A 25946-nucleotide genomic window follows, 5' to 3' on the forward strand; every position below is an offset into this window, starting at 1 on the left:
CAGTCGCCACGAACCTGCGAAAATGGCAGCGAGGAACAAGCGACGTGCCGCTGGCGTGGACGAGCCCGCCCCACGCCGCCTCGCCTGAGGCTCCGCCGACCAAGAGGAGCCCCGTTCGCGGCTTTACTTTGGCTTACCTGCGCTCGTACGGTGGCGGGAGGATCTCCTGACTAAGCCTGTTAGCTTGCTTGCTGGCTAGCTGGTGGCTAACGCCTCGTCGCGGCGTGGAAAGCCCCCCGACGCCGCCGCTGCCGCTTCGGACGACAACCAGGCTGGGTATATTATCAGCCACCGGAGGGTTTAACCACTGGACGCGGATATATTTTTCAAATTGCCACTGTTTATTTTTTCCGCTGTTTTTTTTAGTTTGTATTTTTTCTTTTATAAAAGCAGCGCCCCTCCGAGTTAGCCGCTAGTGTCACGTAAGCTAAGCAGCCAACCCAGCCTCTTCGTCACCGTCAAGGTGGACGCTGTCACCTGCACGACCTACCCGAAAGTGGCGGGGTCGGACGGAGGTTCCCTAACCCGATGCCGAGAGCCAGAAAAGGCTCCGCTTCGGAGGAGAGAAGAACCGAGATAAATAAATAGGACTGCACTTTTGTGCCAGTTTTTTTTTCCGCGTTTTGTTCCAGTTTCAATTGAGCGCCGGGATTCGTTAAAAACAACGACAACAAGAAAAGATGAAGAAGTTTTCCAGAATGCCAAAGTCTGAGAGCTGCGGCGGGGGCCCCGGGGGAGCCTCCGGATCCGGCTCCGGGCTCAGCAGCTACTTCGGCAAAGTGTTCGCCGTCGGCCGGTATCAAGTCACTGTGGAGGAGCTGGTTGCCGAGGGTAAGTTTGCTGGACACGCCCGTCTCCCATAAAAACGCACGCACACACAAACACATCAACTTTAAGCAACTTTCCGAACGTCCCCCCCCACGCCGAAGAAAAATCGGCAACAGCTGTAGTGTCGTTCACTAAAGGGGGGGGGGTGTTAGTCCCCCCCCCCAATGATAACAACGCCCAAGCCTCTTATGTCAACAAGCACTTTGTCAAGGTTCACTGCAACTGACGAGCAGCCTGCACTTTGACACACTTTTGAGCCATAAAAGCAACATTTTTATTCCACCCCGACCCCACACACCCATAGTGAGGTAAAAAGTGTCATTTTCGATTCCTACTTGGACAAGCTGAGGGCTTTTGAGCCATATTTGCACATAGAAACACACTTGGAAACATCTCCAAAGGACAACTGATAAGGTGGTCCTTGCAAGTTGCGTATTGTTCAAGAACATTGGAGACGTTTGAAATTTACTGAGGTGTAAAGTTGCACTTGCAAGAAACGTTTGCCATATTTCACTGAGTGAGTTGCCATTTTAACAATAAAAACAATTCTTACCAACACATTGTGGTAAGAGAAGAATTTCAGATAGTAACGCTGTAAAAAGTTGTCACTGAACCAGAGGCTGTAAGTCAAAAAAGATTCAAGTTGCTCTCTTACGCCAAGAGAGTCTTTGTTTGTTTGTGAGTAAAGTTGTCGGGATTTAGAGAGTCGAGATATAAGAAGTTTTACCTTCCAAATTAGTTGTAATGTGACAGCGAAATGTTGTAATCTTCAATCATAACAAATGCGATTTACAAAAATTCATAGGGTAAAGTTCTCGAGTAAAATTGTCATTGTGAAAAAGTCGTACAAGAGATGACAGAATCAAATGGCGGCAATTTTGATGAACTTAGTGTGATGAGGAGTTTTTGTATCATTTTACTATTCAAAAAAGTTATTTTTAACAAATGTACAGCGAATGTAAGACATTTTAAGAGGTCATTGTAAAAAGTTGTAATGTCACGAATACACTTTGTAATATTTCAGGGGAAAGTAATAAGATGAGAAAAAATATATTTTGCGAAAAATAAAGTCGGCAGCAAAAACTAATCAGCGTGTTGGTTTAGCATGCTAGCCTTGGAAGCAAGTTTTTGTCACTTGCCTGAATGGCGTGTCCCCACGTAACCTTGTAAACATGCGGTTGGGTCACACGGTAAACCTGTTTTTGCTCACTTCCTGGACTAAACTGTCGTGCCGTGTGGTCATGTGACCTGACAGGTTTGACCACCGGCCCCGCCGTAGTTTTTGGTTGGCCGCGACACGTGCGTCTGCCCCGCTTGCATTGCGTAGGCTTGGTGGTAAATCTCGCTAGCAACAGTGCCGCCATGGAAAATGTCAAGATTTCCGTTGGGTTTTTTTCGGGCCCCAACGGGAAGCGATTGTGAAAAGTTGTGGTGCAATGACATCAAGATTCAAAAAAAGAAGAAAAGTCATGCGACGCTTCCATCATGTGACGCGTTGCCTGGCAGGAGGAAGTGGCAGCCTGTCGGCCGCAGCTTCTCCTTTTCATGACGTTCGGCCTTTTTGGGCTTTTTGTTGCTAATTGAGCCAAGAAAGCGCTAATCTCGGAAATAAATGCTCCATTTGTTAACAGATTGTAATCAATGCAGCTTACAAGAACGATTGGCCATCGCCGTCGCAACCCAACCTTGGTATTGGGTTGTTGTGTTAGCATTAGCGGCCGTAGTTACCGTGTTGGTATTTGACATTCGCTTGATTGATCACACAACCTTTGTTTTTCAAGACGTAGTGATCTGCACGTGTTAGCTTAGCATCTTAGACCCCTCCACCATCTCATGTCAGTCAAGAACCTCGGTTACCGTCGATTGGTGGGGGATGATAGTCACTGCTGCTTTAACGCGAAAGCCACCTTACCCTACTGAGGGGCAAGCAATTGTGACATCACATTTATGAAAAGGGGAGTTGTTATTTGTGCATGAAAATAGTTTAGATATGGGAAATGCAATTTTTTCCTCCTGGGATACGTCCCCACCGTATCCACAGCATAGCTTCCTCTCTCGTGTGCTCGTTGCGCACTCGAGGTAGCAAAAGAGATCATGTGATGTTTTCAGCCATTTGGCTGTTGAATGAAAATCACAAGATTCCCCTTCGGCGCTGACCTTTTGACTCATCGCCCGTTGTTCACGTCGCAGTCTGCTCCATTTACGTTCGCTGGCAAACATCGACTGGTCGCCACAAGTAGCCATGAGCCTGCGACGCGTTTTTGGTTGCCTGCCTCGCGAGGGGATTGGCAAGGAAATGAGTTTGCAAAAGTGTCCATGTTTTGATTTCTATCCACAGAGATAACGTTGTTCTTTTAGGAAGGACAAGTCAAGGCTGCCGTTTTGATGGTACTTCAGACGGGAGTCGTTACAATAGTCCAACTATATAGACCTTGATGAGGTTAAAATGTGAATGAAAATTGAACATTTAATGGATAAAAGTTTTATTTATTTATTTATTTTTTTAGATCTTGTGAAGTTTTTCTGTGGAAAAATGTCATTTTTGGGGGAGTGAAATTTGACAACAATAAAATTGTTGTGATGTCATGGAACAAATAATTGGTAGTTGTGAACAATTCAAACGTAGTAATTTAAAAGGTGCAAAATAAAAGTGACAAGGCAAAAATAGACATTTTAAGAGCCAAAATGGAGATTTATGGAGAGGGGGTGAAGTGTGTAAAAAAAATTGACAATAAAATTGGACTTGACTTGAAAAAAAGTTAGTAATCATAAAAACAAAACGGTCTGCTTACTTAGCATGTTGCAAAAAAAAAACAAAAAAGAGTTGAACAAAACAAAGTGCAATCCTGGTGAAAGTTAGCGTTAGCCGCTGAAGTGGTCCGCGTGTGCGCGTACATGCCGATGTTGCTCTGAGTAAACCGGTTTGGCCGTCTCGTCTGTCCCTGCGCGCTGTCGAAACCTTGCGAATGGCCATGATTAGCATACTGTATGGCTGATGAATGCTCGCATTGTGGCTCTTTTGTCGACTCATAGAATGCCAACGTGATAGGGGGGGGGGAGCGTAGTCTGTGTTCCCATGACGGGCGTCAGCGCCGTCTTTTGTGCTCGCTCATTGAGTCCACGCCAATCCCGATGAGCCCATCTCAAGAGGGAGCCGAGCCAAATGCCGACGCTAACGATGGATGTTAACTCGAGGTGTGCTATGCTAACTAAAGCTAACCGTACAGTGTTCCCCTTCGTAAGTTTTTTCATGAAACTTATGAACAGTCGTCGGGATGGAACAAATGTTCGGTGATAGGGGTCCTTCATTCCGCTGTGTCGCCAACCAGTGACGTTATCGGACGGCGTCGCTTTATAAGTTGCCGTCGTGACTTCCCGCCTGTTATGGCCCTTTTTTTTTTTTTTTTTTGACCGAGTTTGGACCCCCCTGGATTACGGTAAAACATCCGCTTTGAGTTCCGCCGCTACGATGCGTCCCCCCCTGCAAAATGCGAAATGTGTCGTCTGCCTGTGGAAAAGCAATTCCCCCGAGTACCCCACTCACCCACCCCAGTCACACACACACACACACACACACGCACCCCTAATGGCTATTTTTAGACGTCCGGAACTTTTTGCCGCTGCCGCATCCGGACTGTCACTGTGGTGAGACTTGTCAAGGCTTGAAGGCAGCCTGAAGTGGGTCACGTTTGCAGACCACCCGCTTGCTCGACCGCTCCGAGACGACTGACAATTTCTTGAATTGGAATGGACTCTCAAAGGGGTGTGACATCATCTTTGTCCTGTTTTTTTAAAAAAAACAACAACAAACGAGCCTGACTTTGGGCATTTTTCATGCATTAGAAGCCACCGCAGCCCTTGGCTGCTCATTCATTGCCGGCCATTTTCAATTCCGCCACTTCTTGACGTGAAAAAGACGTACCTGGGATTGAATATTCAAGAGGTAAATCTTTTGACTGGAGCATGACCGCCCCCCCCAAAAGGCCCCCCCCCCCCCCCCCCCAATTTTATTTTTTATTTTTTGGTGAAAATCCCCGCCTCACACCTTGTTCCAATTCAAATGCTTGAGCTCTACTCTCACCGCAAACTTTTGTACTTTTGCAATTTGTGTCGGGCCACTTTTGGGTCGCAGATTAGCCCCTATCATGACAAATCTCTCGAGGATTTGGGAAATGTGACTTTTCAAACGACGACAGGCGCTATTTAGTGGCAAGCGGCTGCCGGCCAAACGGTCCCCCGAGGTTGGAAATCCATTCCTTTTTTTCTTCCTCCCCCATTTTTTTTTTTGTGTGTGTGTGTGTGTGTGTCCTCGTTTGCCAACCGTCCCGATTGGCCGCTGGGTATTTGTCAGTTGCTTGTTGGACAAACGGCTGACGTTAGCTCATCAAATAACCAAGATGAGGGCTTCTAGACATGACGCGCCATCAATCCGTTCTTTGTTTCTTGTCCTTGGCGTCAACGTGCAGCAGCGGCGGCCTCTGCGCTGCCCGGGTCAGCGTTGACGTCACCATTGCCGGCCGGTTCAATTGGAAGTCTCGTCCAGCGAGTCGAGGGCTCCGCCGGGGTTCCGAGGGGGACCCTCCTTTTGTCTAAAACGTTGGTATGTGTGAGGTGCCCCTGCCCCCCCCGGTTTCCCTCCAGCCACCACGTGCTTGGAGCGGCGATTTTAGTGAGAACCTGATCCCGCAGCAGGTGGCCTCGGACGAACTCGAAGCGAGGAGTCGCCCGGGTCTTTTCTTGAGACCGGCAAACTCTGCGATCCAGTCAGAGTGATACCATCCGCTTGGATTTCATTCTGAGACGCCGCTGTTTTTTTTTTTTTTCCCTCATGTGATCCTCGATACCAAAGATTTTAAAAAGTGGACGCAGCTCAAGCTTCTCTCTCTCTCTCTCTCTCTCTCTCTCTCTCTCTCTCTCTCTCTCTCCAAACATCCTCCAACATTCATTGGAGTCAAATGGACCCTAATGGACATTTTACACGGCCGTTTGAGCTGAAAACTATTTGTTTACATCGCAAGTTGGGCTCAAACCCAAGAGCGTTAGCCACACCGGTATGTGGGAGCGGAGCTCAACTTGAGTTACCGTGACTGCTCACTGACTTTTTGTTCAAGACGAAGGCTGCACAGAATATCAGCGCTATGACGTTCATCCTGCCTGCTTATCGGTTGGATTAGGTTTAAGATGTTTTTCTTTTTTTTGTGACGCATTGACGGCGGCAAGGTGTTGGAGCGCAGCCTTGACCGGGTCGGGGAGCCTCATTTTGAAGGTTTCCCGACCCGGTCAGCTGTTTTGAAAACGTGTCACAAGGAAGTAGTGGCCCGATCCGACCAAGGCTGAAGTGACAGCCCAAACTGTCAGCTCGGTAACGGTTTTTCTCTCCAAACAAGACCATTGTCTGAAGAAAAAAAAAAGAAACCATCAACCTAATTTTGCACAATATTTTGACATTGCGAATATGGCCAATGCAAAATCTTTCAAGCATTCCACTCAGCAAATTTTACAATTAAAATCGCTCACGTGAGACAGCATCGCCCCCTCGAGGGCTATTGAGACACCTGCGAATGGTTCAGAACATCATTTTGATGACCCGCCGTCAGATATTTGCTGACAAGCAATGAACACGTGTCCCAATATTGACTCTCCTGATCATGTGCATACTCAAGTCGAGTGGGAGCCGAGCTGCTTCTTTACGCCGCGAGTAAACAAGCCCCCTTTGGTAACAAACCGCTTCTCGCGTTGGCCTGAAGCATCTGGATTCCATCCGCCCCTTCCCTCCAGTCGGATCTTTACGACACCTTGGATGACTCACGGGTTACTCTCGCTCGTAAAAACGCTACGTGACGCCTTCGCCTCGCGCTGTTTATCGGCGGTTTTGCGTGTTTTGTCGTTCGGTCGGCCGACGCGGAGAAAGCCGAGCAGCGGCAACTCCCGCTGTTGTGACAGCCAGCGTCGCTCGAACCCCCATCACCCCCCGTCCTCCCTCGAGCTGACCCGAGCTCACTTGTTGCACAACAAACTCGCCATTGTTGACTCCTTTGCAATCTCGATAAACTCGTCCTAATTTGAACCGCCAGCATAGTTAGCCTACTGCGTAGCAAGGTTGGAAGTGACCCGATTTAGCCTCGAGGTCTGCGTTTCGGTGCGGTAGCTTCTGATAAGCAGCGCAAACTGTAAGCGGGGGCTGTGTAAAGTCGTCCAAGCGGTGCCCGTATGTCAAAAAACGTTTTGTTTGTGTTTTCAGGAGGCTTCTCGGTGGTTTTCCTGGCCCGTACGCACAGCGGCATCCGCTGCGCCCTCAAGCGCATGTACGTCAACAACGTGCCCGACCTCAACGTCCACAAGCGGGAGATTACCATCATGGTGAGAGCCACGTGGCGCGATGCACGCATGCAGTTTCGGCTCCGTTCAAAGTCTTAAGTGTGATGATGAAGAAAAAAAAAAAGCCAAAGGATGATGTCATCTCCCCGTTCAAAGAACCGCACAGAGATTTCCACTGAATTTCACATTTGATCAGGCTGGCTAGCTTGTGGAGAAATGTTGTCACGGATCAGTAATCATAATAATTATAATGCGTCAGACTTCGTTGGCGCTTTTCTGGACCTGGAAAACCAAACGCGTTCTTCGTATGAACTTGTGAAGCACTAAGAAAGCGCGGCGCAGGCCCATGGTTAGAGGTTTTTTTGCGCCTGCTGCATGCGCCTTGTGCACTGATCTGCTCCACCGGTGATTGTTCGTGTGATACATGAAATGAAATGTTCAAACTGGACATGATGTGAGAGTGGCTTAAATATTTTTTCATCCAATAGAGTTCAGTTGTGTTAAACTCATAAAACTTCATTTTGCATTATCATCCTTTTAGAACAGTTTTAAAAAAACATTTATTTGGGTACAATTTGGATTTAGTTTATAGGCGCACAGGTGAAATTAGCAATAATCCTTTTGACGCTTACTGAGATACCTTCTCACAAGACAGGCAGCCATTTTGTGCAAAAGAAGTGCTCCCGAAAACTTTTATTATCTTTCATGCGCCGCGCAGAAGGAGCTGTCGGGCCACAAAAACATTGTGGGCTACCTGGACTCTGCTGTCAACACCGTATCAGACAGCGTGTGGGAGGTCCTCATCCTCATGGAGTACTGCAAAGGTACTTCCTGTTCACAAAATGGCGCCTCAGTGGGAACCGTGACTGCTCAACTGGGTTGTTGCTGTTGCGTTTTAGCGGGCCAGGTGGTGAAGCAGATGAACCAGCGTCTGAACGTGGGCTTCACCGAGGCCGAGGTGCTGCACATCTTCTGCGACACGTGCGAGGCGGTGGCGCGGCTGCACCAGTGCAAGACGCCCGTCATCCACCGGGACCTCAAGGTAAGACGCCATCTTGAAAAATATCACTCGCCGTAGCCGCGCGTGAATGAGCCGTGGTGTCGTTTGCTCCTCTTCCGTCCATTTTCTGACGAATGTACAGCATCCACAGTATTAGCGTTTAGCTGAGCAACATAGCTTGGCTTTTTTGTTTTTTTTTTAATGTTTGCTACGCTGACTACGGCGCCTGACAACATTCCACAGAGGTCCCGCCGGTCGTGTGGCATCTCGTTCGTGATGTTGAAAGTGCAGCGAATAGTCGCTGGAACCCGTCCGTCCGTTTGGACTGTAATCCAGTGTCAGTGTATGAGGAAGCATTTATTTCATAGGTATGTGAGAAAGGTGTTTCATCATAAGTGCGTGACGCACGCAGAGACCAATTGGGGCTCAGCGACTATTTGAAGAATGGACACTAGTTGACTGTTTACAAACAATCCGGGAAAAACGCACGTTTCTATTTTCCGCCACCAGAAATGAATGGTTACAGTTCGACTAGATGCTGCTGTTTTGGTTAGCAACCGAGTGTTACCTACTCCCTCAGCCAGATGCCGAAACGTCAATTAAAACAGCAGAGTGTAGCTTGTGCGTTGTCCCCAAACAAAGATGAATTGAATTAAAAAATGTGCTTGATCAGCACGAGAGCTTTCCGGATTCTTCCAGCACATCCGCTTCATCTTGCACCTCTGCTCCCCCTTCCCGCTTCCTTTGCCAGGTCACGCTCTTATTTCCTTCCTCCGCTGCAGAAACCCCCATCCAGAACTCCCACATGCTCCTCGTTCTCCTCTCACAAATGTTCCTCGGTGACTAAGTGGCCTAACTTTGAAGCCTTCAGTTGACCTCGGTTTTCAGCGTAGTTTTGAAAATGGCTACGAGCCAGATGACTGTGGAAGCTTGGTGGTAGGAATGCCAACTTGTCCTACAGATTTCATCTGATTGCTTCAGAATTTTTACCAAATATACTTGGCAGATGGAAAAAAAAAAGGGAAAATTCAGGCCTCAACTCCCGTTACTCTTAGACCCACCGAAAAACTCTCAAGGGGCCACGTCCCAAAAGATGCAGCACGTGTCCATTTTAGGGCTGTTCCCAGAGGAACTTTGCATACCAACGCCTCCTACTGATGATGATTTGTCACCTGTTTATTAGCTACACCCTTGTCATCTTCTCGCTCTCTATAAATACTCGTGATGAATCAACACTGGTTCTCCTCGGCAGGTGGAGAACATCTTGCTGAATGACCAGGGCAGCTACGTGCTGTGTGACTTTGGCAGCGCCACCCACAAAGTTCTGCAGCCGCACAAAGATGGCGTGACCGCTGTGGAGGACGAGATAAAAAAGTGAGCTCAATAAATCTTAGAAAGCCGCGGCAGGCGGGCAGGGTGATATTTATCTGACACGTTCTGTTTCGCGTCCCGTTGAAAAATCACTTCAAAGATGTAATTGAAGTCTGTCACAAACAAACACTTCGGAATTATGTGTGGGGTTTTTTTTTTTTGTTTTTTGTTTTTTTGGGGGTGGGGGGGGGACAAATTATGTCGAAGACTGACAAGCCTGTTTCAGTAACTGTCTGACACATTCTCGTCACTGTCCAACCCATTCTTGTTACTGTCTAGCATGTTCCGACCACTCTCCGATAACCGTCGAGCCTACTTTGCTAATTATTTGCTAACACCAAAACGCCCGTTTCAGTATTTACATCCAGGGTGGGTATGTTTGAAAGTCACATTTCTGTCCAATAATTAATAAGTTGCTTTGTCCATTAAAATGTCTTCGTGTCACTCAGCGCCTCTTCCTTTTAACCGCCACAGGTACACGACACTGTCGTACCGGGCGCCGGAGATGATTAACTTGTACGCGGGGAAGGCCATCACCACTAAGGCTGATATATGGGTAAGTTTGTGTGTGTGGTGGTGGTGTTGCAAGGCTGGTTTGTCCCGCATGTGTGCCTCTTGCCATTACTCTGCCCCGACAGGTTCCTCCTCTTCCTCCTTGCGGCCTCGCCCAACTCTTGTTTACCTTTGCTTCCCCCCGCCTCCCCTCTTTAAAAAAAAAAAAAAAAAGAAATTGCGCAGAATCTCTTGCAACAACATTGTCAGGCCTCCATTTTGAGATCACGAGTCCCAGGTGAGGACTTTGATTTGAAGGTGAGAGCAGAGTTTGGACCGCAGCCAGCGTCACGAGCGCGGCTTCAACTTCGTCTGTCACCGCGATAATGCGGCGGCGCCTTGACTTAGCAGTTGAATTTGTTCCGTCGCCAAGCTCGCGGTTCCATTTACTTCCCATGTCCAATCAGTTTTCCCGATCGGAATTAAATAAAATGCCTTTAAGTTGTTCTTCCCTCTCAAAAACATTAGTTTTTTTTAAATGACAGTGTATTAAGGAAAAGTAGCAGTGTATTTATCTATTTATTGATTTTAAATAAAACAAAAGGGGGCGTGGCCAAACAAGTGATGTCAGGAGCTCGTGTCGGGTGTTTGTCCATTTTAAGTGTCTGGGCGTGAATTGTTTGTTTTGTCATTTTCTACCAAGTTCGCCGAATCATAGCAGAGTTGCCTTTGTCATTTTTGAACATTTTCGGAATGTTTCGCGAGCACATTTTTTTTCCGATACTGTGGCAGGATGTTTAATCACTAGAAGTTATGCTATGAGGCCAACCATATCCATGGAAAATATCAATGTTCAGAATATTTTGTTCTTTTACAAAAATGTGGACCTAAGTGTGAACCCGTTTTTGTCGTCATGCCCTGGAAAATGGCCGGGGGGACCAGTCCAGAGTTTATACTGCCTCTCACTCAAAGTTAGCTGGGGTAGGGGCCAACTCAAATAATGAATTGAGCACGTAAACAAACTTCACAATGTGAAACGAAAACTGTTGGGCAAAAAAAACCCCACCACCTCCGTGCTTCCTGTTAGCCGCCACCCCCGCCAGCACACTGCCTTCCTGTTCTATGTTTGGAGCGTGTCTCTACGCACACGCCTGATTATTAGCTACAAGATGAGTGCTCCAAGGCAGAAGTCCTCAAGGCAGCTGACTGATTCCAAAGTGGTTTATCTCCTAAACTGCAGTGTCGGCACATTTCATTGCATCATTCATAAGCAGCCTGCATTTGTTTGTTTGGACGGCCACGTTGCTCGGGGCGGAATACTCGCCGCCTGAGTCCTTAACTCAGTAACAAACAGCCCGAGTGGCTTCAGTTGTGCCTGAATTTGAAAATTCGGCCCTTGAAGCCACTTACTTGCCTTTAGCAACATGGAATTTGTTCGGCATGTCTGTCATGAAGAGACCCTCAAAAAAAGTCTCCGGAAGCCACGCCAGAAAAAAAATGCAGAAACTCTGCCGTTTGGGGGGGGATTTTTTAGGGGGTTCTTCAAAGACAGACTTATTTTTAAAAAATCAGCCCCCCCAAAGCCGGTTTCATCTAGCAACCTGAAATTTGATCAGCGCATTTGTGATGAGTAGACCCACAAAAACCATCTCAAGCTACGCCTGAAAAGGGGAAGGAGGTCTGCCTTTTTATTTTGAAGCAGCCATTTTGGCATCATTCCTAGGCAAAGGCGGCCCTCGAGAGTTTTTGAACTTTCAGCCCCTGATGAGGACATTTGCATGTAGCCACACGACATTTGGTAAGCATGTCAATCAAGAGTGAACGCACAAGAAAGCCTCAAGAAGCTGTAACCGAAAGGACAAAAATGCCTGGCATTTTTGTCTGAAAGCTGCCGTTTAGGATCATTTTGACATTTTCTAAGCATCCCTCAAAGACAAAATCCTCCGAAAGATTTTTGGGAAAGTTCAGCTCCTGATATTTGTTTCACCTGGTAAAATGCGATGTGGCGCGTCCCGCAAAAACGTCTCAAGAGGCCATCCCTGAAAAGACAGGACGTCGGCCGTTTTTGTTTGAAGGGAACCTTTTTGGATTAGTTTTGATCATTTTTAGGCATCCGTAAGGCATTAACCATTCCATGATGTAACATGAAATTTAGCCAGCATGTCAATCAAAAACGAAAAACCGAAGCAGGTATTTTAGGGACAGTGTCAAGTTCCAGGTGTCCGGCCCAAGTGTCTCTCATCTCTGTTTGTTTGTTTTTTTTGTGTGTGTCTCCGTTCTGTGCCAGAGGCAGCGTTCGTAACCGCCCAACGTTTGTTCCCTCAGGCGCTGGGATGCTTGTTGTACAAGCTGTGTTTCTTCTCTCTTCCATTCGGCGAGAGTCAAGTTGCCATATGCGACGGAACCTTTATCGTTCCCGACAACTCCAAGTTCTCCCTCAAGTTGCACTGCTTAATCCGTGAGTCCGTTTATATTCGCTCGCAAATGTTTGGCCATTGACTGAATGTGGGCCGACGCGGTTTTTCATGAGCTAATCTGCACACTCAGCCTTCTTTTTATTTTTTGTGTGTGTGTGCGAGCGAGTGTTCTAGCACAGAGCCATCTGTACACAAGTTGAGCCTGTTTAAACCAGTCAGGACTACTGTCTGCCTGCCTGCTGGTTTTCCGCTCTTCTCCCTTGCCCTTATTGTAGTGGAGCAATGGCTCCAGCCAGTGGCCAAAAGGAGAAGCGCATCCCACAGTTCTTGACCGGTCCTGCTTCCCTACAGGATATATGCTCGAACCAGACCAGGAGAAGAGACCCGACATATACCAAGTGTCCTACTTTGCCTTTAAATTTGCAAGAAGGGACTGTCCTGTGCCAAATATCTTTGTAAGTACAGCGCAGACTTTTTATTTTCTTGCCAATGACTGCATAGTGACGGAATGATTGTCTTGACAGAATTCTCCCATCCCCACGTCCTTACCGGAGCCTCTCACGGCCAGCGAAGTGGCCGCCAAGAAGAGTATGACAAAAGCAAGGTACTGCTACTTTTGGGGGCAAAAGTATCGAATAAAAAAAAAATATATATACAAACAGAAGAAGAAAAAAAATTTAGGGACAGATAGATAAATATTAGACACAATATACTTCTAAATATATTAAAATGTTGGATGAAAATTGGGGGTACAAAAACCTCCAACATCAGAAACACTTAACTAGTAAAACAAAATATTACCCAGTAGTTAAAAAAAAACACATTTTAGTTGCAAATTTGGAAATATATACTGCACAAAATATTCGAAAACACATTTTAACTATGAATATATTTTGAAAAAAAAAACACCCTTGTAATGGGAAAAAATATTTGATACAAAAAATGAAAAGACGTCTCACTAACATACAAATTAATTTGGAGGAAAAATATGAGATGGAAAAATACACAAAATAAAACCAGTGTTTATACTTGCGTGAAAAAAAAACCTGAAAAATGTAGCCCATTGTGAAATGCGACCGGTCTTAAAAAGTCTTACCTCGGGCTTCCTTAAACCTGTCGACAGCCTGATGAAGTCATTTCAAATCGCAGCTTACCGATGATGTTCTTTCCATATTCAGAATACGAGACTCGGTGGGCCCGACAGAGACCTCCATCGCCCCCCGACAGAGGCCCAAGGCGGCCAACAGTAACGTCCTGCCGCTGGCCACCGTCACGCCCGGCAAGATGAGCGCGGGGCCTTCTGCGCCTGTCAGCAACGGTCAGAAAGGTGCGTCAAAAACAAGCAAAAGACTGCAAGAAGAGAAGGCAGACTCGTTACGTTGTTTCCATCCTTGAAAAAAATGTAGAAGGCAGTAAATGTGTGTAAAATACAGACATATTTTCAAAAAATGGATTTTGGAAATATTTGAAAAAAAAATCCATAAGAATATCTGGCCCAAAAAAATCAAGAGTCAATACTGCGTCATAACAAAATTTTTAAAATAGCCCTAATGCAGGATATCAAATAAAAAATGTACAACTATTTGGAAAAGAAACGGTAGTTGACAAAAATGTATAAAGTTTATATTGAAATACAAGGTATTAAAAATGAGCAAAACATTTGAAAACAAACAAGAATGTCAGGCAAAAAAAAACCCCAAACTAACCAATGTTCAAGAATATATGGTTTAAGGACTGCCACCGAGTAATTTGTGTTGCCAGCTCCCACTCCCGGTTCAGGACAGCCTTGCGTGCAGCCGCAGCCTGGCAGTCAGCAGCACCGAGTGCTACAGCAGCTGCAGCCGGGTGACCTGCGGCTTCAGCAGCTCCACCACCAACAACAACAACAACAACAACAAGCTCTACAGCAGCAACACATCAACGCGCAGCAGCTCCAATACCTCCAGGTAACGCTCGACGTGGAGTCATGGACCCTGTCTCCGTCATTTCAATTAATTTACCGTTTGGATTTTTGAATGAAGTACCAACAGGCTCTGCAGCAGTCAATACAGCAGCAGGCTTTACTGCAGCAACAGCAGCAAATGATGATGCAGCAGCAGCAGCCCATGTATCATCAGCAGAGAGGCGCTCACGCCGCTCAGGCCCAGTACGCCGCCATGGTGAGTTTCCGCCCGGATAAACACGCAGCAGCCCCTTTCACGCGTAGCTTATGAAAAATTGCCGCATCAGACACGTGACTGTAACGTGTATTCGCCTTTTGGCTTCTACACGCGACCCAGCAACCCACAATCATCTTATGACGCTTGATATTTATGATATTTTCCTTATGGCAAATATCAGGAAATCTGACACATTTTACAAAAGAAACACACACAAAATATAAATATAACATTAAACAAATTACAAAATATAGCTTGAACAATATACAAAACATTACCCCAAATATTCTTTAAAAAAAAGTCAATAACACAATGAGAGGAAAAAAAATCAATGTTCAACGAAAAAGACTGATGAAATATACAAAATTATTTTTTAAAAAAGAAGAATAAAATGAATCCTAGTCCATGACAAATGAATGAAAAGTATTCGTCAAAAATACTGAGACACCAGGAAAAAATGTAGGTAGTTTTTCAGTGTAAAATAAAACTATTTTGGCGGGGAGCGTCGGAAGAGTATTTGGAAAAATACAAGAAACCAACAATAACTGTGATCAAAATATAACATTTTATTGAGGTCAGAAAGATACCCAACAAGAGTGGAGGACATGACCAAGTTGCAAAGAGACACGCGACGCCGTCTTCGTCCTCCCACACCCGCAAGTGCAAACAGCGACCAAGTTGCAAAGAGACACGCGACGCCGTCCGTCTTCGTCCTCCCACACCCGCAAGTGCAAACAGTCGACTGACTGCACGACGCCAGCAGACGCTCAAACTTAACTGTCGACTGGCGGCAATTTTTAGCCGCCTTTGCCGCCGGCGTCCGCCATCTGTTTGGGGCGGACGGCAATCTGCTGCGACGAGGCGGCGAAGGGATTGAACAGAGGCTGAAAAGCCAGGGTGGCTTTGCCTCCCTCCGTGTGCCGCCAAGTTTGCGCAAGACGCAGCCTTTAACCCCCAAAACACCAGCTACGTGACGTTCTTCTGCGTCCGTACCACGTGTAAATATTTGGGTCAAATAGGACGATTGTAGTCAAAATAATATTCAGTGAAACATGACAATATAATACAGAAAAGTAGACAAGAAATTAAGACAAACAAATCTTTGGGGGGAAAACAAAGGAAAAAAGAAAAATGAATACAAGAAAAATACACATTAAAAGATAGACACTAAAATATCATGCCAAATGTTTCAATGTTTGAGATAAAATAGAAAAGTGTAAAACACAAAAATATATATCGGACAAAAAGTGGCCTACTATTAAAATAACAAAATACAATGGAAAAAAATGGGAACAAATTAAAAAAAAAAAAAAAGAGAAAAAAAATGGTGAAGCTGATTTTGTTTGACTTTGGCCCCCCCTCGCCACTTCCCTCCCCTGCACCTCCAGCTTCCCAAATCCAGAACTGAAAAAAAATGTTGAAGGCAATAAATATGTGTAAAATACAGACATAGTTTCGAAAAAATGGATTTTGGAAATATTTGAAAAAAAAAATCCATAAGAATATCTGGCCCAAAAAAATCAAGAGTCAATACTGCGTCATAACAAAATTTTTAAAATAGCCCTAATGCAGGATATCAAATAAAAAATGTACAACTATTTGGAAAAGAAACGGTAGTTGACAAAAATGTATAAAGTTTATATTGAAATACAAGGTATTAAAAATGAGCAAAACATTTGAAAACAAACAAGAATGTCAGGCAAAAAAAAACCCCAAACTAACCAATGTTCAAGAATATATGGTTTAAGGACTGCCACCGAGTAATTTGTGTTGCCAGCTCCCACTCCCGGTTCAGGACAGCCTTGCGTGCAGCCGCAGCCTGGCAGTCAGCAGCACCGAGTGCTACAGCAGCTGCAGCCGGGTGCCCTGCGGCTTCAGCAGCTCCACCACCAACAACAACAACAACAACAACAAGCTCTACAGCAGCAACACATCAACGCGCAGCAGCTCCAATACCTCCAGGTAACGCTCGACGTGGAGTCATGGACCCTGTCTCCGTCATTTCAATTAATTTACTGTTTGGATTTTTGAATGAAGTACCAACAGGCTCTGCAGCAGTCAATACAGCAGCAGGCTTTACTGCAGCAACAGCAGCAAATGATGATGCAGCAGCAGCAGCCCATGTATCATCAGCAGAGAGGCGCTCACGCCGCTCAGGCCCAGTACGCCGCCATGGTGAGTTTCCGCCCGGATAAACACGCAGCAGCCCCTTTCACGCGTAGCTTATGAAAAATTGCCGCATCAGACACGTGACTGTAACGTGTATTCGCCTTTTGGCTTCTACACGCGACCCAGCAACCCACAATCATCTTATGACGCTTGATATTTATGATATTTTCCTTATGGCAAATATCAGGAAATCTGACACATTTTACAAAAGAAACACACACAAAATATAAATATAACATTAAACAAATTACAAAATATAGCTTGAACAATATACAAAACATTACCCCAAATATTCTTTAAAAAAAAGTCAATAACACAATGAGAGGAAAAAAAATCAATGTTCAACGAAAAAGACTGATGAAACCAACAATAACTGTGATCAAAATATAACATTTTATTGAGGTCAGAAAGATACCCAACAAGAGTGGAGGACACGACCAAGTTGCAAAGAGACACGCGACGCCGTCCGTCTTCGTCCTCCCACACCCGCAAGTGCAAACAGTCGACTGCACGGCGCCAGCAGACGCTCAAACTTAACTGTCGACTGGCGGCAATTTTTAGCCGCCTTTGCCGCCGGCGTCCGCCATCTGTTTGGGGCGGACGGCAATCTGCTGCGACGAGGCGGCGAAGGGATTGAACAGAGGCTGAAAAGCCAGGGTGGCTTTGCCTCCCTCCGTGTGCCGCCAAGTTTGCGCAAGACGCAGCCTTTAACCCCCAAAACACCAGCTACGTGACGTTCTTCTGCGTCCGTACCACGTGTAAATATTTGGGTCAAATAGGACGATTGTAGTCAAAATAATATTCAGTGAAACATGACAATATAATACAGAAAAGTAGACAAGAAATTAAGACAAACAAATCTTTGGGGGGAAAACAAAGGAAAAAAGAAAAATGAATACAAGAAAAATACACATTAAAAGATAGACACTAAAATATCATGCCAAATGTTTCAATGTTTGAGATAAAATAGAAAAGTGTAAAACACAAAAATATATATCGGACAAAAAGTGGCCTACTATTAAAATAACAAAATACAATGGAAAAAAATGGGAACAAATTAAAAAAAAAAAAAAAGAGAAAAAAAATGGTGAAGCTGATTTTGTTTGACTTTGGCCCCCCCTCGCCACTTCCCTCCCCTGCACCTCCAGCTTCCCAAATCCAGAACTGCTCTCTAACAGCATCCCGCCATCTTGTCGCTCATCGCCGTGTGCCACCAAATCATTTCCACCGCCCCTTTTTCTTCCCCCGCCCTACTCTTTCTTTCTTTCTCTTTGACATCCCGCCCCCCGCCAGCTGCAGCAGTACCAACAGGCTTTCGTTCAACAACATCATCATCATCATCATCTCCCCACCTACATGTCCTCGCCGCTGGAGTTCCAGGCGCATCCGGGCTCCTACAACGCCACCACGCCCGCCGCCGGGACGCCTTCGCCTGCGGATTCGTCCTACTCCAATCCCAGGTAATGCCGTCACAAAACTAGGAATTATTGTCGCCGACGTGGAAAAAGAATGTCCTAATCTTAGCTACGACAGCCAAAGCAAAGTGCCGATAAAAATATTATCAACAACATGCTCCAGCAATTAATATGCAACATAAAATATTAGAAACAAGAAAGGCTTTTCAAGAAAAGTAAACTCATATAAAACAGAAAATGTACAAATTTTAGAAAATGTAAATCGTCAAAAAACATGTAATTGATATTATGAAAATATTAGAAAAATAATACAGAAATGTTAGAAGAAAATTATATAAATTTTAGAAAAAACACAAAAGTACATATTACATAAATATTAGAAAAACAGGCAAATACCACACAATATTGAGATAGAAAATATTAAAAATATATGAGTATAAAGTTAAGAGGTATGTTTTACAAAAATAGTGGGAAAAATACATAAATATTGGACAAAAATAAAATAACATTGAAAACTATTAATAAACTATTGGACAAAAATATACAAATACTATGAATAGGATGATATTGGAGAAAATATTAGAACCAAAAAAATAAAAAAACACAAATTTTAGAAGAAAGCCCAAAACTATGTTGCCGGTATTACTAAAATACATGATTAGAAAAATGTTGCATCATCTGGAACCAAGTACACCAAATTCAGAAAGATATTACAATAAACATGTTAGACAACATGTACGGGAACATTTACAAACATTAGAAAAATATATAAGACCATTTTGGGATAAAAATGTTGACAAAAACAATGTCAAATATTAGCGGGTTAAAAACAACAAAAGTTGACTCATGTTAATATACTTAAGGCAGATAACCATTAAAATAATATGACAGACTTGAAAATGTTAATCACGTCAAAAATTCAAAGTCAGTAAGTGATTTTGGTCGCCCACCCGGCCTCCCCCGCGCAGAACGCCCATGCTGGCCTCGGACGGCGCCAGCCCTCCCTCCCAGAGCGCCAGCCATCCTCCGGACATGTCGCGCTGGAACCCGTTCGGCGAGGACAACTTCTCCAAGCTGACCGAGGAGGAGCTGATCGACCGCGAGTTTGATCTGCTCCGAGCAAGCAAGTGACGCTTTTCTTTTCTTAGCCTCTCACAAAAGAAGTCAACTCGAGATGGAACACAAAAAGCAAAGAAAATGGCATGATCGAGCACATTGGACTCACCAAAGTGTTGCTCCCCGCTGATTGTGTGACGAATGTGTTGAGTAAAAGTCCTTTTCCATCAACCCTGACTATGGATGGAATGATGAAGAATGACTTCTCACTAACAGCAAGCATACCGATGAACAAATGCACCCACGGCAGCTGTACGTTCCTTGATGGGTCAGGTGCCAACGTTTTCTTGTTCCACGCAGACAAACCTGTGGAGAGAACGGCCAGCGTGGAGGCCGACCAACCCCCGCCCGCCTCCGGCAAGCCCCTCCCGGCCGAGGACCTGTTTGGCTCGGTGCCGTTTGTGGCCAACGCAGGCAAGTCTTAAAGGAGTTTCAGCCGCAAGGACCCACGACCACCTCTCCTACCGTCCGCGGCAGAGTCTTTGCTTTTAGATCAACTGTGCTCGTCTTCCGGCTAAGTTGACTCACTTGCGCCTCCTCTGGGGGTTGTCGAAAAAGCACTTCCTGGACACAATTTCCTCAACTCCTTTGAATATTATTTTCACAATTTTGACGGTGACTGCTTTGATTGTAATTAGCCTTATAGGTCAACAGAGGCGATCTCGGTTAAAAAAAAAAAAAAATCCACCAAAGAATGTAGCCGGGACCATTCGAGCGAAGGGCATTCGGTTCGCCTGGCCGTCGTCAATCAATCATTCGTGCATTTTTGAAAACCGTGATCGGTAGCGGTCCAAGATCGCTCGCGGGTTTCATCGGACCTAAACTTTGGAAAATTGAATCCATTCCACTCAAGGTTTGTTGTCGCTAATTGTTATCTATGAAGTGAAATATTGCTTTGAAATGTGAATTGTTCTGTTCAAGCACACGTTCGTCAGTTCATGAGTTGCAAATGGCCACGGTCAAAATTCGCAGATGCGTGCGTTTTCTTGAGCGCAAACAAAATACAAATTTTCAAATCGCTTGAGAACAACGTTGAGTCAGTTTGCGTTGGCACCTTAAGCCGTTCGATATCCCGGGGCAAAGAGTCCCAGCAAGCCGCTCGCTCACATTTGAAACATTTTTGATGGGACGAAATTTACTCGCGCGCGATGTCGCTTAACTTAGCCGCCGCGCTTCATCGCTAACGGCCTCCAGAACTTGTACGTGATTTAGCGTAGCTTGACGTGAAATACTCACCCCGCTCGCTAACGACAAACTCCTCCGGCTAGCTTACGAACTTTTGAATAAGATCCTTGTGCAAAGGCGTGACTTGAAAGGCCGACGCTAAAGGGCCTGAGCTCTTCCCTCCACGCGGGCCGGCCACGTTGTGGGCGGATGCAATAATAGCTCGTGTGCCTCTTCCTGCTCTCAATGTGAATGTTTTTGTTTCTGTTTTTTTTTAAATATACATGACAGGTGCGATTTCTTCCTTCGCTTGTAACCGATAATAATTTTTGAGTCGATCTGTGATGCAAGGGAACCCCGTCGACACTTGAATATCAGTGTCGGAATGTTTGATCTTGTACGAGAAGGTGAAAAAAAAAAATGAGGACTATAACAGGCTGGCGTTGACAAAATGGATTTTTTTTTCTTTTTTCCTCTGGAATTTTGTTTATTTTGGCGCCGGTTGTTTTTGTGCCATTAGCGCGTCTGTTCTTTTTATGTTTTTATGACAGCAAGGGGAATGCTGTGTTTGACTTCTTCCGGTGTCGAGGCAAGACTCCAACTTACTTTTTTTGGAGGAGCTTTGTATTGTACATTTGGCAGCTTTTTGGCCAACTTGAGTTCAGAGGTCCTTGAGATGACCACACTTGGAGGGTCCTCAACATGTTTGATAGAAAGAATTTTGAGTTTTACAGGAGCTAGCAAAACTCCAGTTCCTGGAATGTCAAAATATGACTTGGAGCTAGCCAATTGTTCTCGTTTGAGACGTTTGAGAGGTGCGGGAACTTTTGGCGCAGGTTCTGAACGTCACTTTTTACTCCAAGTACAAAAGCACCAAGACCTGGAATTTCAGCTTGAAATCGATGAATTGATTGTCAAGAATTGTGTTGACCTTCACTCAATTCAAGCAAAATGGAGGCGCTACTTTCCAGAACCTTCCGTCAGATTCTCCCATCACCCTTCAAGTGTGCATTTTTTTAATTGGGGGAAATTTCCCCAGAATTGGAATTTAGTCGCAAAAAAATATAGAAAGGTTGGCTAACGTGATTTATTATTATTTTTTGACTGTTTTGATGAAGTACACCCGTTAGTTTTTCCTTTGATTGCAGATGCGATGACTCAACAATTTAGCCCCATTCTTCGTCGATCAATGAAAGATGGCCTTCGGTGGGTCGCCATGTCTTGCGTGCTGTTGTCAAAGGCAGACTCGACTGAGAATTTCTGAAACCGATCACGACCGAAAATTCTCATGACAAAAAAAAAAAAATGGAGAAAAATGCCAATTTTAATGTCCGTCGATGATATAAATTAGGAGGCGCACGTCATTGGCCTCGACACGTTTCTAAAAATCTCAATTTTAATGGAACAGTTTAGTTGAAGGAAAACCAGAAGTGAACTGCTCTGTTACTCCATAGACAACTTTTTTTTATTTTTTATTTTTTTTTGCGCATTTATTTGGTGTTTCTGACAATGAAGTGCCTTTTATGCTCCATTTTATTCCGTGGACCAAACCGAGCCAATGATGAATCGCGCGAGCTTTTTGAATGTCGTTTCGGAAACACGTTTTGGGCTACTTTTGATTCCTTTTGGTCCCGACTGGCTGATGATCACCTTGGCGGAAGATTGAAATGTTTTTGTTGTCGCTGTCAAGTTTGGTCCATCCAAACCAAAAAGGGCTTTATGAGTGTTAGCGCTGTGCTGTCGCCACCATCGCTAATCACACCCATAGCCCCCCCCCCTCCCCCCTCAACCCCCCACCGCAATTTTTCCCCCAAAAGGTAAGTCGGTCCTATCGTTTGCTCATCCAACCGCCTGCTTTTTCTAAAGGTGTGTTGTTGTTTTTTTTTTTTTTTTCCTTTGACATTTTTCGACTATCATTTGCTTCTCCTCGCATGCGTCCGAACAGCCACGCTCAGAAACATCTTGTTCACGTGTACTGGTGGAAGATTCTAGAAGGACGAGCCATGAAAACAACCTGCTAGGTTAACCCACTTGTTGCTGTTTACATTTGTGTGTCTTTGTTTTGTCTGTTTTTTTTTTGTTTTTTTTTTAAACAAGCTCACAAAGAAAAAGCTAAATGTTTTCCGAAAACATACTTGCAGCCGGTGCGTGGCCTGTTGAAGAAACGAGGCCTGTCTTTGTGTGTGTGTGTGTGTGTGTTTGTATGTGTGTTTGTTTGGAGTAATCTCTTGTATCTTCCTGTGAGTGCGGCTGTATTTCTTACAGAATGTTACTGAGAAATAAAAGTACATTGAAAAAAGCAAACAACCGATCAAAAAGATTTCCTTTTTTTTGAATGTTCCACCACTACACACTTCAAGAAGCGAGATGTTCCTGACGTGCTAGCTTGACTGTCGTTCCGTTGCCGCCAGTAAAAAGTCACCAAAAAAAAAAGCACAAATTGAGGAAAGAAAAAAAGGCTTTTGCCAATACTCGACTCTCCCAAACATGTCGGTTTTATGTTTAATTCGGAAGTCATCTCAGAAGTGTTAGGTGAACGTCGATCGTGTATTTTTGTGCTCATCTCGCTAATGAACGAACCAAAAAGCAAAGCAGTAACTGCTCGCGTTTTTTTTTTTTTTCTCACCTGTCTGACGTTCAAAAATGGCAAAACGCCAAGCAGCTACGGCAAGGCTGACCAAGGCCTTAACGTGATTTTGGAATAAAATCGTGTTTGACGTGCCACCCCTTCGCAAAGGTTTGCTTGGTGAAATCCATCATCTCGTTTTTTACCTTCAATGAACAAGTGCGCGCAAAAATGGAAGACTATTCCAGGGCTGAACCAAACATGAACATTTGGTGAACAAATCAGCCTCGTCATCTTCGCCGAATCCCCCAAACAAATAGGTGATCAAAATCATTTTCAAATAGGGCGAATGATTTGAAACGCGTGCGTTGAAGGCGATACCACAGTCTGCCGGATGGCCCCCATGAAAAAAAAATACATTCCCGTATGTGCCGGTTTACATGGAGATTTATTTTGTGTGTAATCTTACTTAAAAGAAACCTGATCTCAAGGGAAAAAAAAATAATCCATCAGATTTCTGTCAAGACTGTACAATTGCTGACATAAATTAGCCACGTAGCTGTGCAATTTTTTTTTTTTCAAGGGAGCAGTTTTCGTTTTGCGTAAGCCAACCAAAAAAGCGGCCATCGAAAAAAAAAAGGCGGCCCCCTACCAAGGCAGAACAAGATTTCACCGCAACCTAAAGACAATACGCATTGGAAGTTCCTTTCGTCCTTTAGTTTTGCTCAAATCCAACTCGCAAACTTTGAGTGCAACAAAAATGGCAAAAATTCTAATTGCTTTCAAAAAAAAAAATGCAAATATCAATTCTGGAATCCAACTGTCTTCGGTGTCTTGCGGAAATGGGCCGTGTACTTTTCGCGTCAGCCCGCCAACAAACAAGCGGTGACCAAAATGACGCCTTTTTTCACTTTTGGACCCGGTGGAGGTAAGACATTTCTGCGGCTTCTGTCCTGAGACGTGGAAAAAAAAATGCCGTTACCATCTGGGAATGTTCGAAAAATTTGTTTTTCGTTTTAGATGTTGAAACCTTTTTTTTTTCCAGTCAGTGCAACATCAACAGCTCGTTTTCTTTTCAGGAAATTAAACACATCACAATCTTTTCTTCTCTTTAGTCAAGTGCAACATGAATAGTTTGCCTTCATTTTAGGAGCAATGCAGACTTTTTTTTTTTTTTGAAGGGGATTATTTTGTTTCAGTTTGACGTAGCGCTCCCCCCCCCCAAAAAAAAAAATTTAAAAAACAGTTTGCTAGCAATGTTAGCCGCTGGCCCTAAAATAGTTTTAAGCCGAGCGCTGGTTTTAGCCAGCAGGCGATGAATGGACTCTCGGAGAAGATCTACTCGCTAACTAGCCTTCACTCTGGCGTACGCTTCCAAACGAAAAGGATTCCTCTTCCCCAACTTGAACCTTTTGTGTCGTTCCGGCAGGTTCCGACATGACGGCGAGCGATCCGACGACACCCGAAGGCATCGTTCCGCTCTCTGCTTCGCTGGACGATCGGTTGCCGCCGACGACGGCCAAAGACCACAAGTCCACCAGGAGGGGCGACGACTCGGACAGCGACTTCGAGTCCGACCCACCTTCGCCGAAAAGCAGCGAGGAGGAAGAGGAAGAAGAGCCCGACGAGCCCGAGGAGGACGAAGGCCCGATCAGCGAACCCGGCGAGGACACCGAGCCCGAGAATCTGGGTCAACGACCGCTCTTGATGGAGTCCGAAGAAGACGGCGAGGACGACGACAAGCGGAGCTTGGACTCCGAGGACAAGGCGAAAAATCTCTCCAAGAAGCAAGTCGCCACCGGGCGGAGGCATCAAGGCCGGTCCGATCCAGTTCCGGTGGACCCTCGGTGCCCGCTCGCCCCGGTGGACATCTTCGGTGCCGTTCCCTTCCTTGCCGGAGACCCCGTCGTGGGAGATATCTTCGCCAAAGCGCCTTTTCGGCAGGTCAGCCCCCAACAGGCGCTGGCCGAGGATTTTGACGTCTTCACCAAAGCGCCGTTCAGCCGGAACCTCTCCAAGAACGCCAGCGGCCAGACGCCGCCCGTTTCCCCCGCCGAGGACGTGGACATCTTCGGCTTCGGCCCCTTCCAACCGGGCGCCCCGTTTCCGACCACGTCCAGGAGCGCCGAGGACATTTTTCTCCAGTCCGCGGAGGACTCGCCACGGCAACAGAGGTTGAAACAGCGCAGCCTCCAGAAGCTGTCGTCGCGCCAGAGGAAAACCAAGCAGGACGCCGCCGGGACGGGTGGCGGCAAGCGGCACCACGGGACCCCCACGGGCGGGAGGAAAAGCGCCAAACCCGCTTTCCGTACCCCGGAGCGTGTCCGCAGACCCAAGAAAGTGGGACGGCGGGACTCGCAGAGCAGCAACGAGTTCCTCAGCGATTCGAAAGAGAACATCAGCGTGGACGTCACCATTGCGGAAAGGAAGGACAACGGCGCCCAAATCCAAAAGGACGACATTCTGGACCCCTTCGGGGCCAAACCTTTCCACCCGCAGGACGGAGGGCGCAACGGAGGCGGCTACCCGGGGGGCCTCCCCGAAAGCAAGAGCGACCTGGGCACCTCCTGGGCGGCGGCTCTTCACGGGGATTGCGACGCCACGGACGATTTTGGGGCGGTGCCTTTCACGGAAGTGGTGGTCCCCGGCGGACCTCGGCAGCAGCCGGTCGAACTGGACCCGTTTGGTGCCGCGCCGTTTCCATCCAAGCAGTGACTCGGACGTCTTCGCTTTCTGACCGCTTGCTGTTACGTCGCCCGGAAGAGTCCGTGGAACAGACGGCGCCTGACTTTTTGAGACCACTTCAATCCCGAAGTCCCCCGAAGCTGTTTTTTAGGCCGCGGCGTGATGAGAGAGAAACCTTGGCAATCCAACAAACTGATTTCGAATGCGCCACCACTTACAACGGCACCGCATCACTGAGTGCATAAA

General features: G+C 45.8%; 1 protein-coding gene and 1 long non-coding RNA gene across 2 annotated transcripts; both read left to right on the forward strand.

Annotated features, from left to right (window-relative positions):
* The first annotated feature begins 6 nt into the window (after nt 1-6).
* bmp2k (BMP2 inducible kinase) lies at nt 7-25946 on the forward strand. Its single transcript, XM_019888485.1, has 16 exons — nt 7-831; nt 7070-7188; nt 7865-7970; nt 8046-8188; nt 9399-9520; nt 9992-10073; nt 12335-12467; nt 12778-12881; nt 12951-13030; nt 13605-13753; nt 14188-14372; nt 14448-14585; nt 18048-18214; nt 19138-19292; nt 19586-19699; nt 24445-25946. Exons 1-16 carry the CDS (start codon nt 681-683, stop codon nt 25728-25730), a joined length of 3234 nt encoding a protein of 1077 aa, XP_019744044.1. The 5' UTR covers nt 7-680; the 3' UTR covers nt 25731-25946.
* Nucleotides 15116-17545, forward strand: LOC109526912 (uncharacterized). Its single transcript, XR_002170434.1, has 2 exons — nt 15116-15245; nt 17248-17545. It is a non-coding gene; the product is annotated as an uncharacterized LOC109526912 (long non-coding RNA).

Source organism: Hippocampus comes, unplaced genomic scaffold, assembly GCF_001891065.2.
Source record: "Hippocampus comes isolate QL1 unplaced genomic scaffold, H_comes_QL1_v1.1 scaffold128, whole genome shotgun sequence".
In the NCBI taxonomy this organism is placed as follows: Eukaryota; Metazoa; Chordata; class Actinopteri; order Syngnathiformes; family Syngnathidae; genus Hippocampus; species Hippocampus comes.

Excerpts from the sequence above, each read along its gene's own strand:
- bmp2k (XM_019888485.1), top strand. The coding sequence starts at position 681 with ATGAAGAAGTTTTCCAGAATGCCAAAGTCTGAGAGCTGCGGCGGGGGC. Across the intron at positions 12,468-12,777 it reads CAAGTTGCACTGCTTAATCC|GATATATGCTCGAACCAGAC; the intron begins GTGAGTCCGTTT and ends GCTTCCCTACAG. Across the intron at positions 19,700-24,444 it reads GCCGTTTGTGGCCAACGCAG|GTTCCGACATGACGGCGAGC; the intron begins GCAAGTCTTAAA and ends TCGTTCCGGCAG.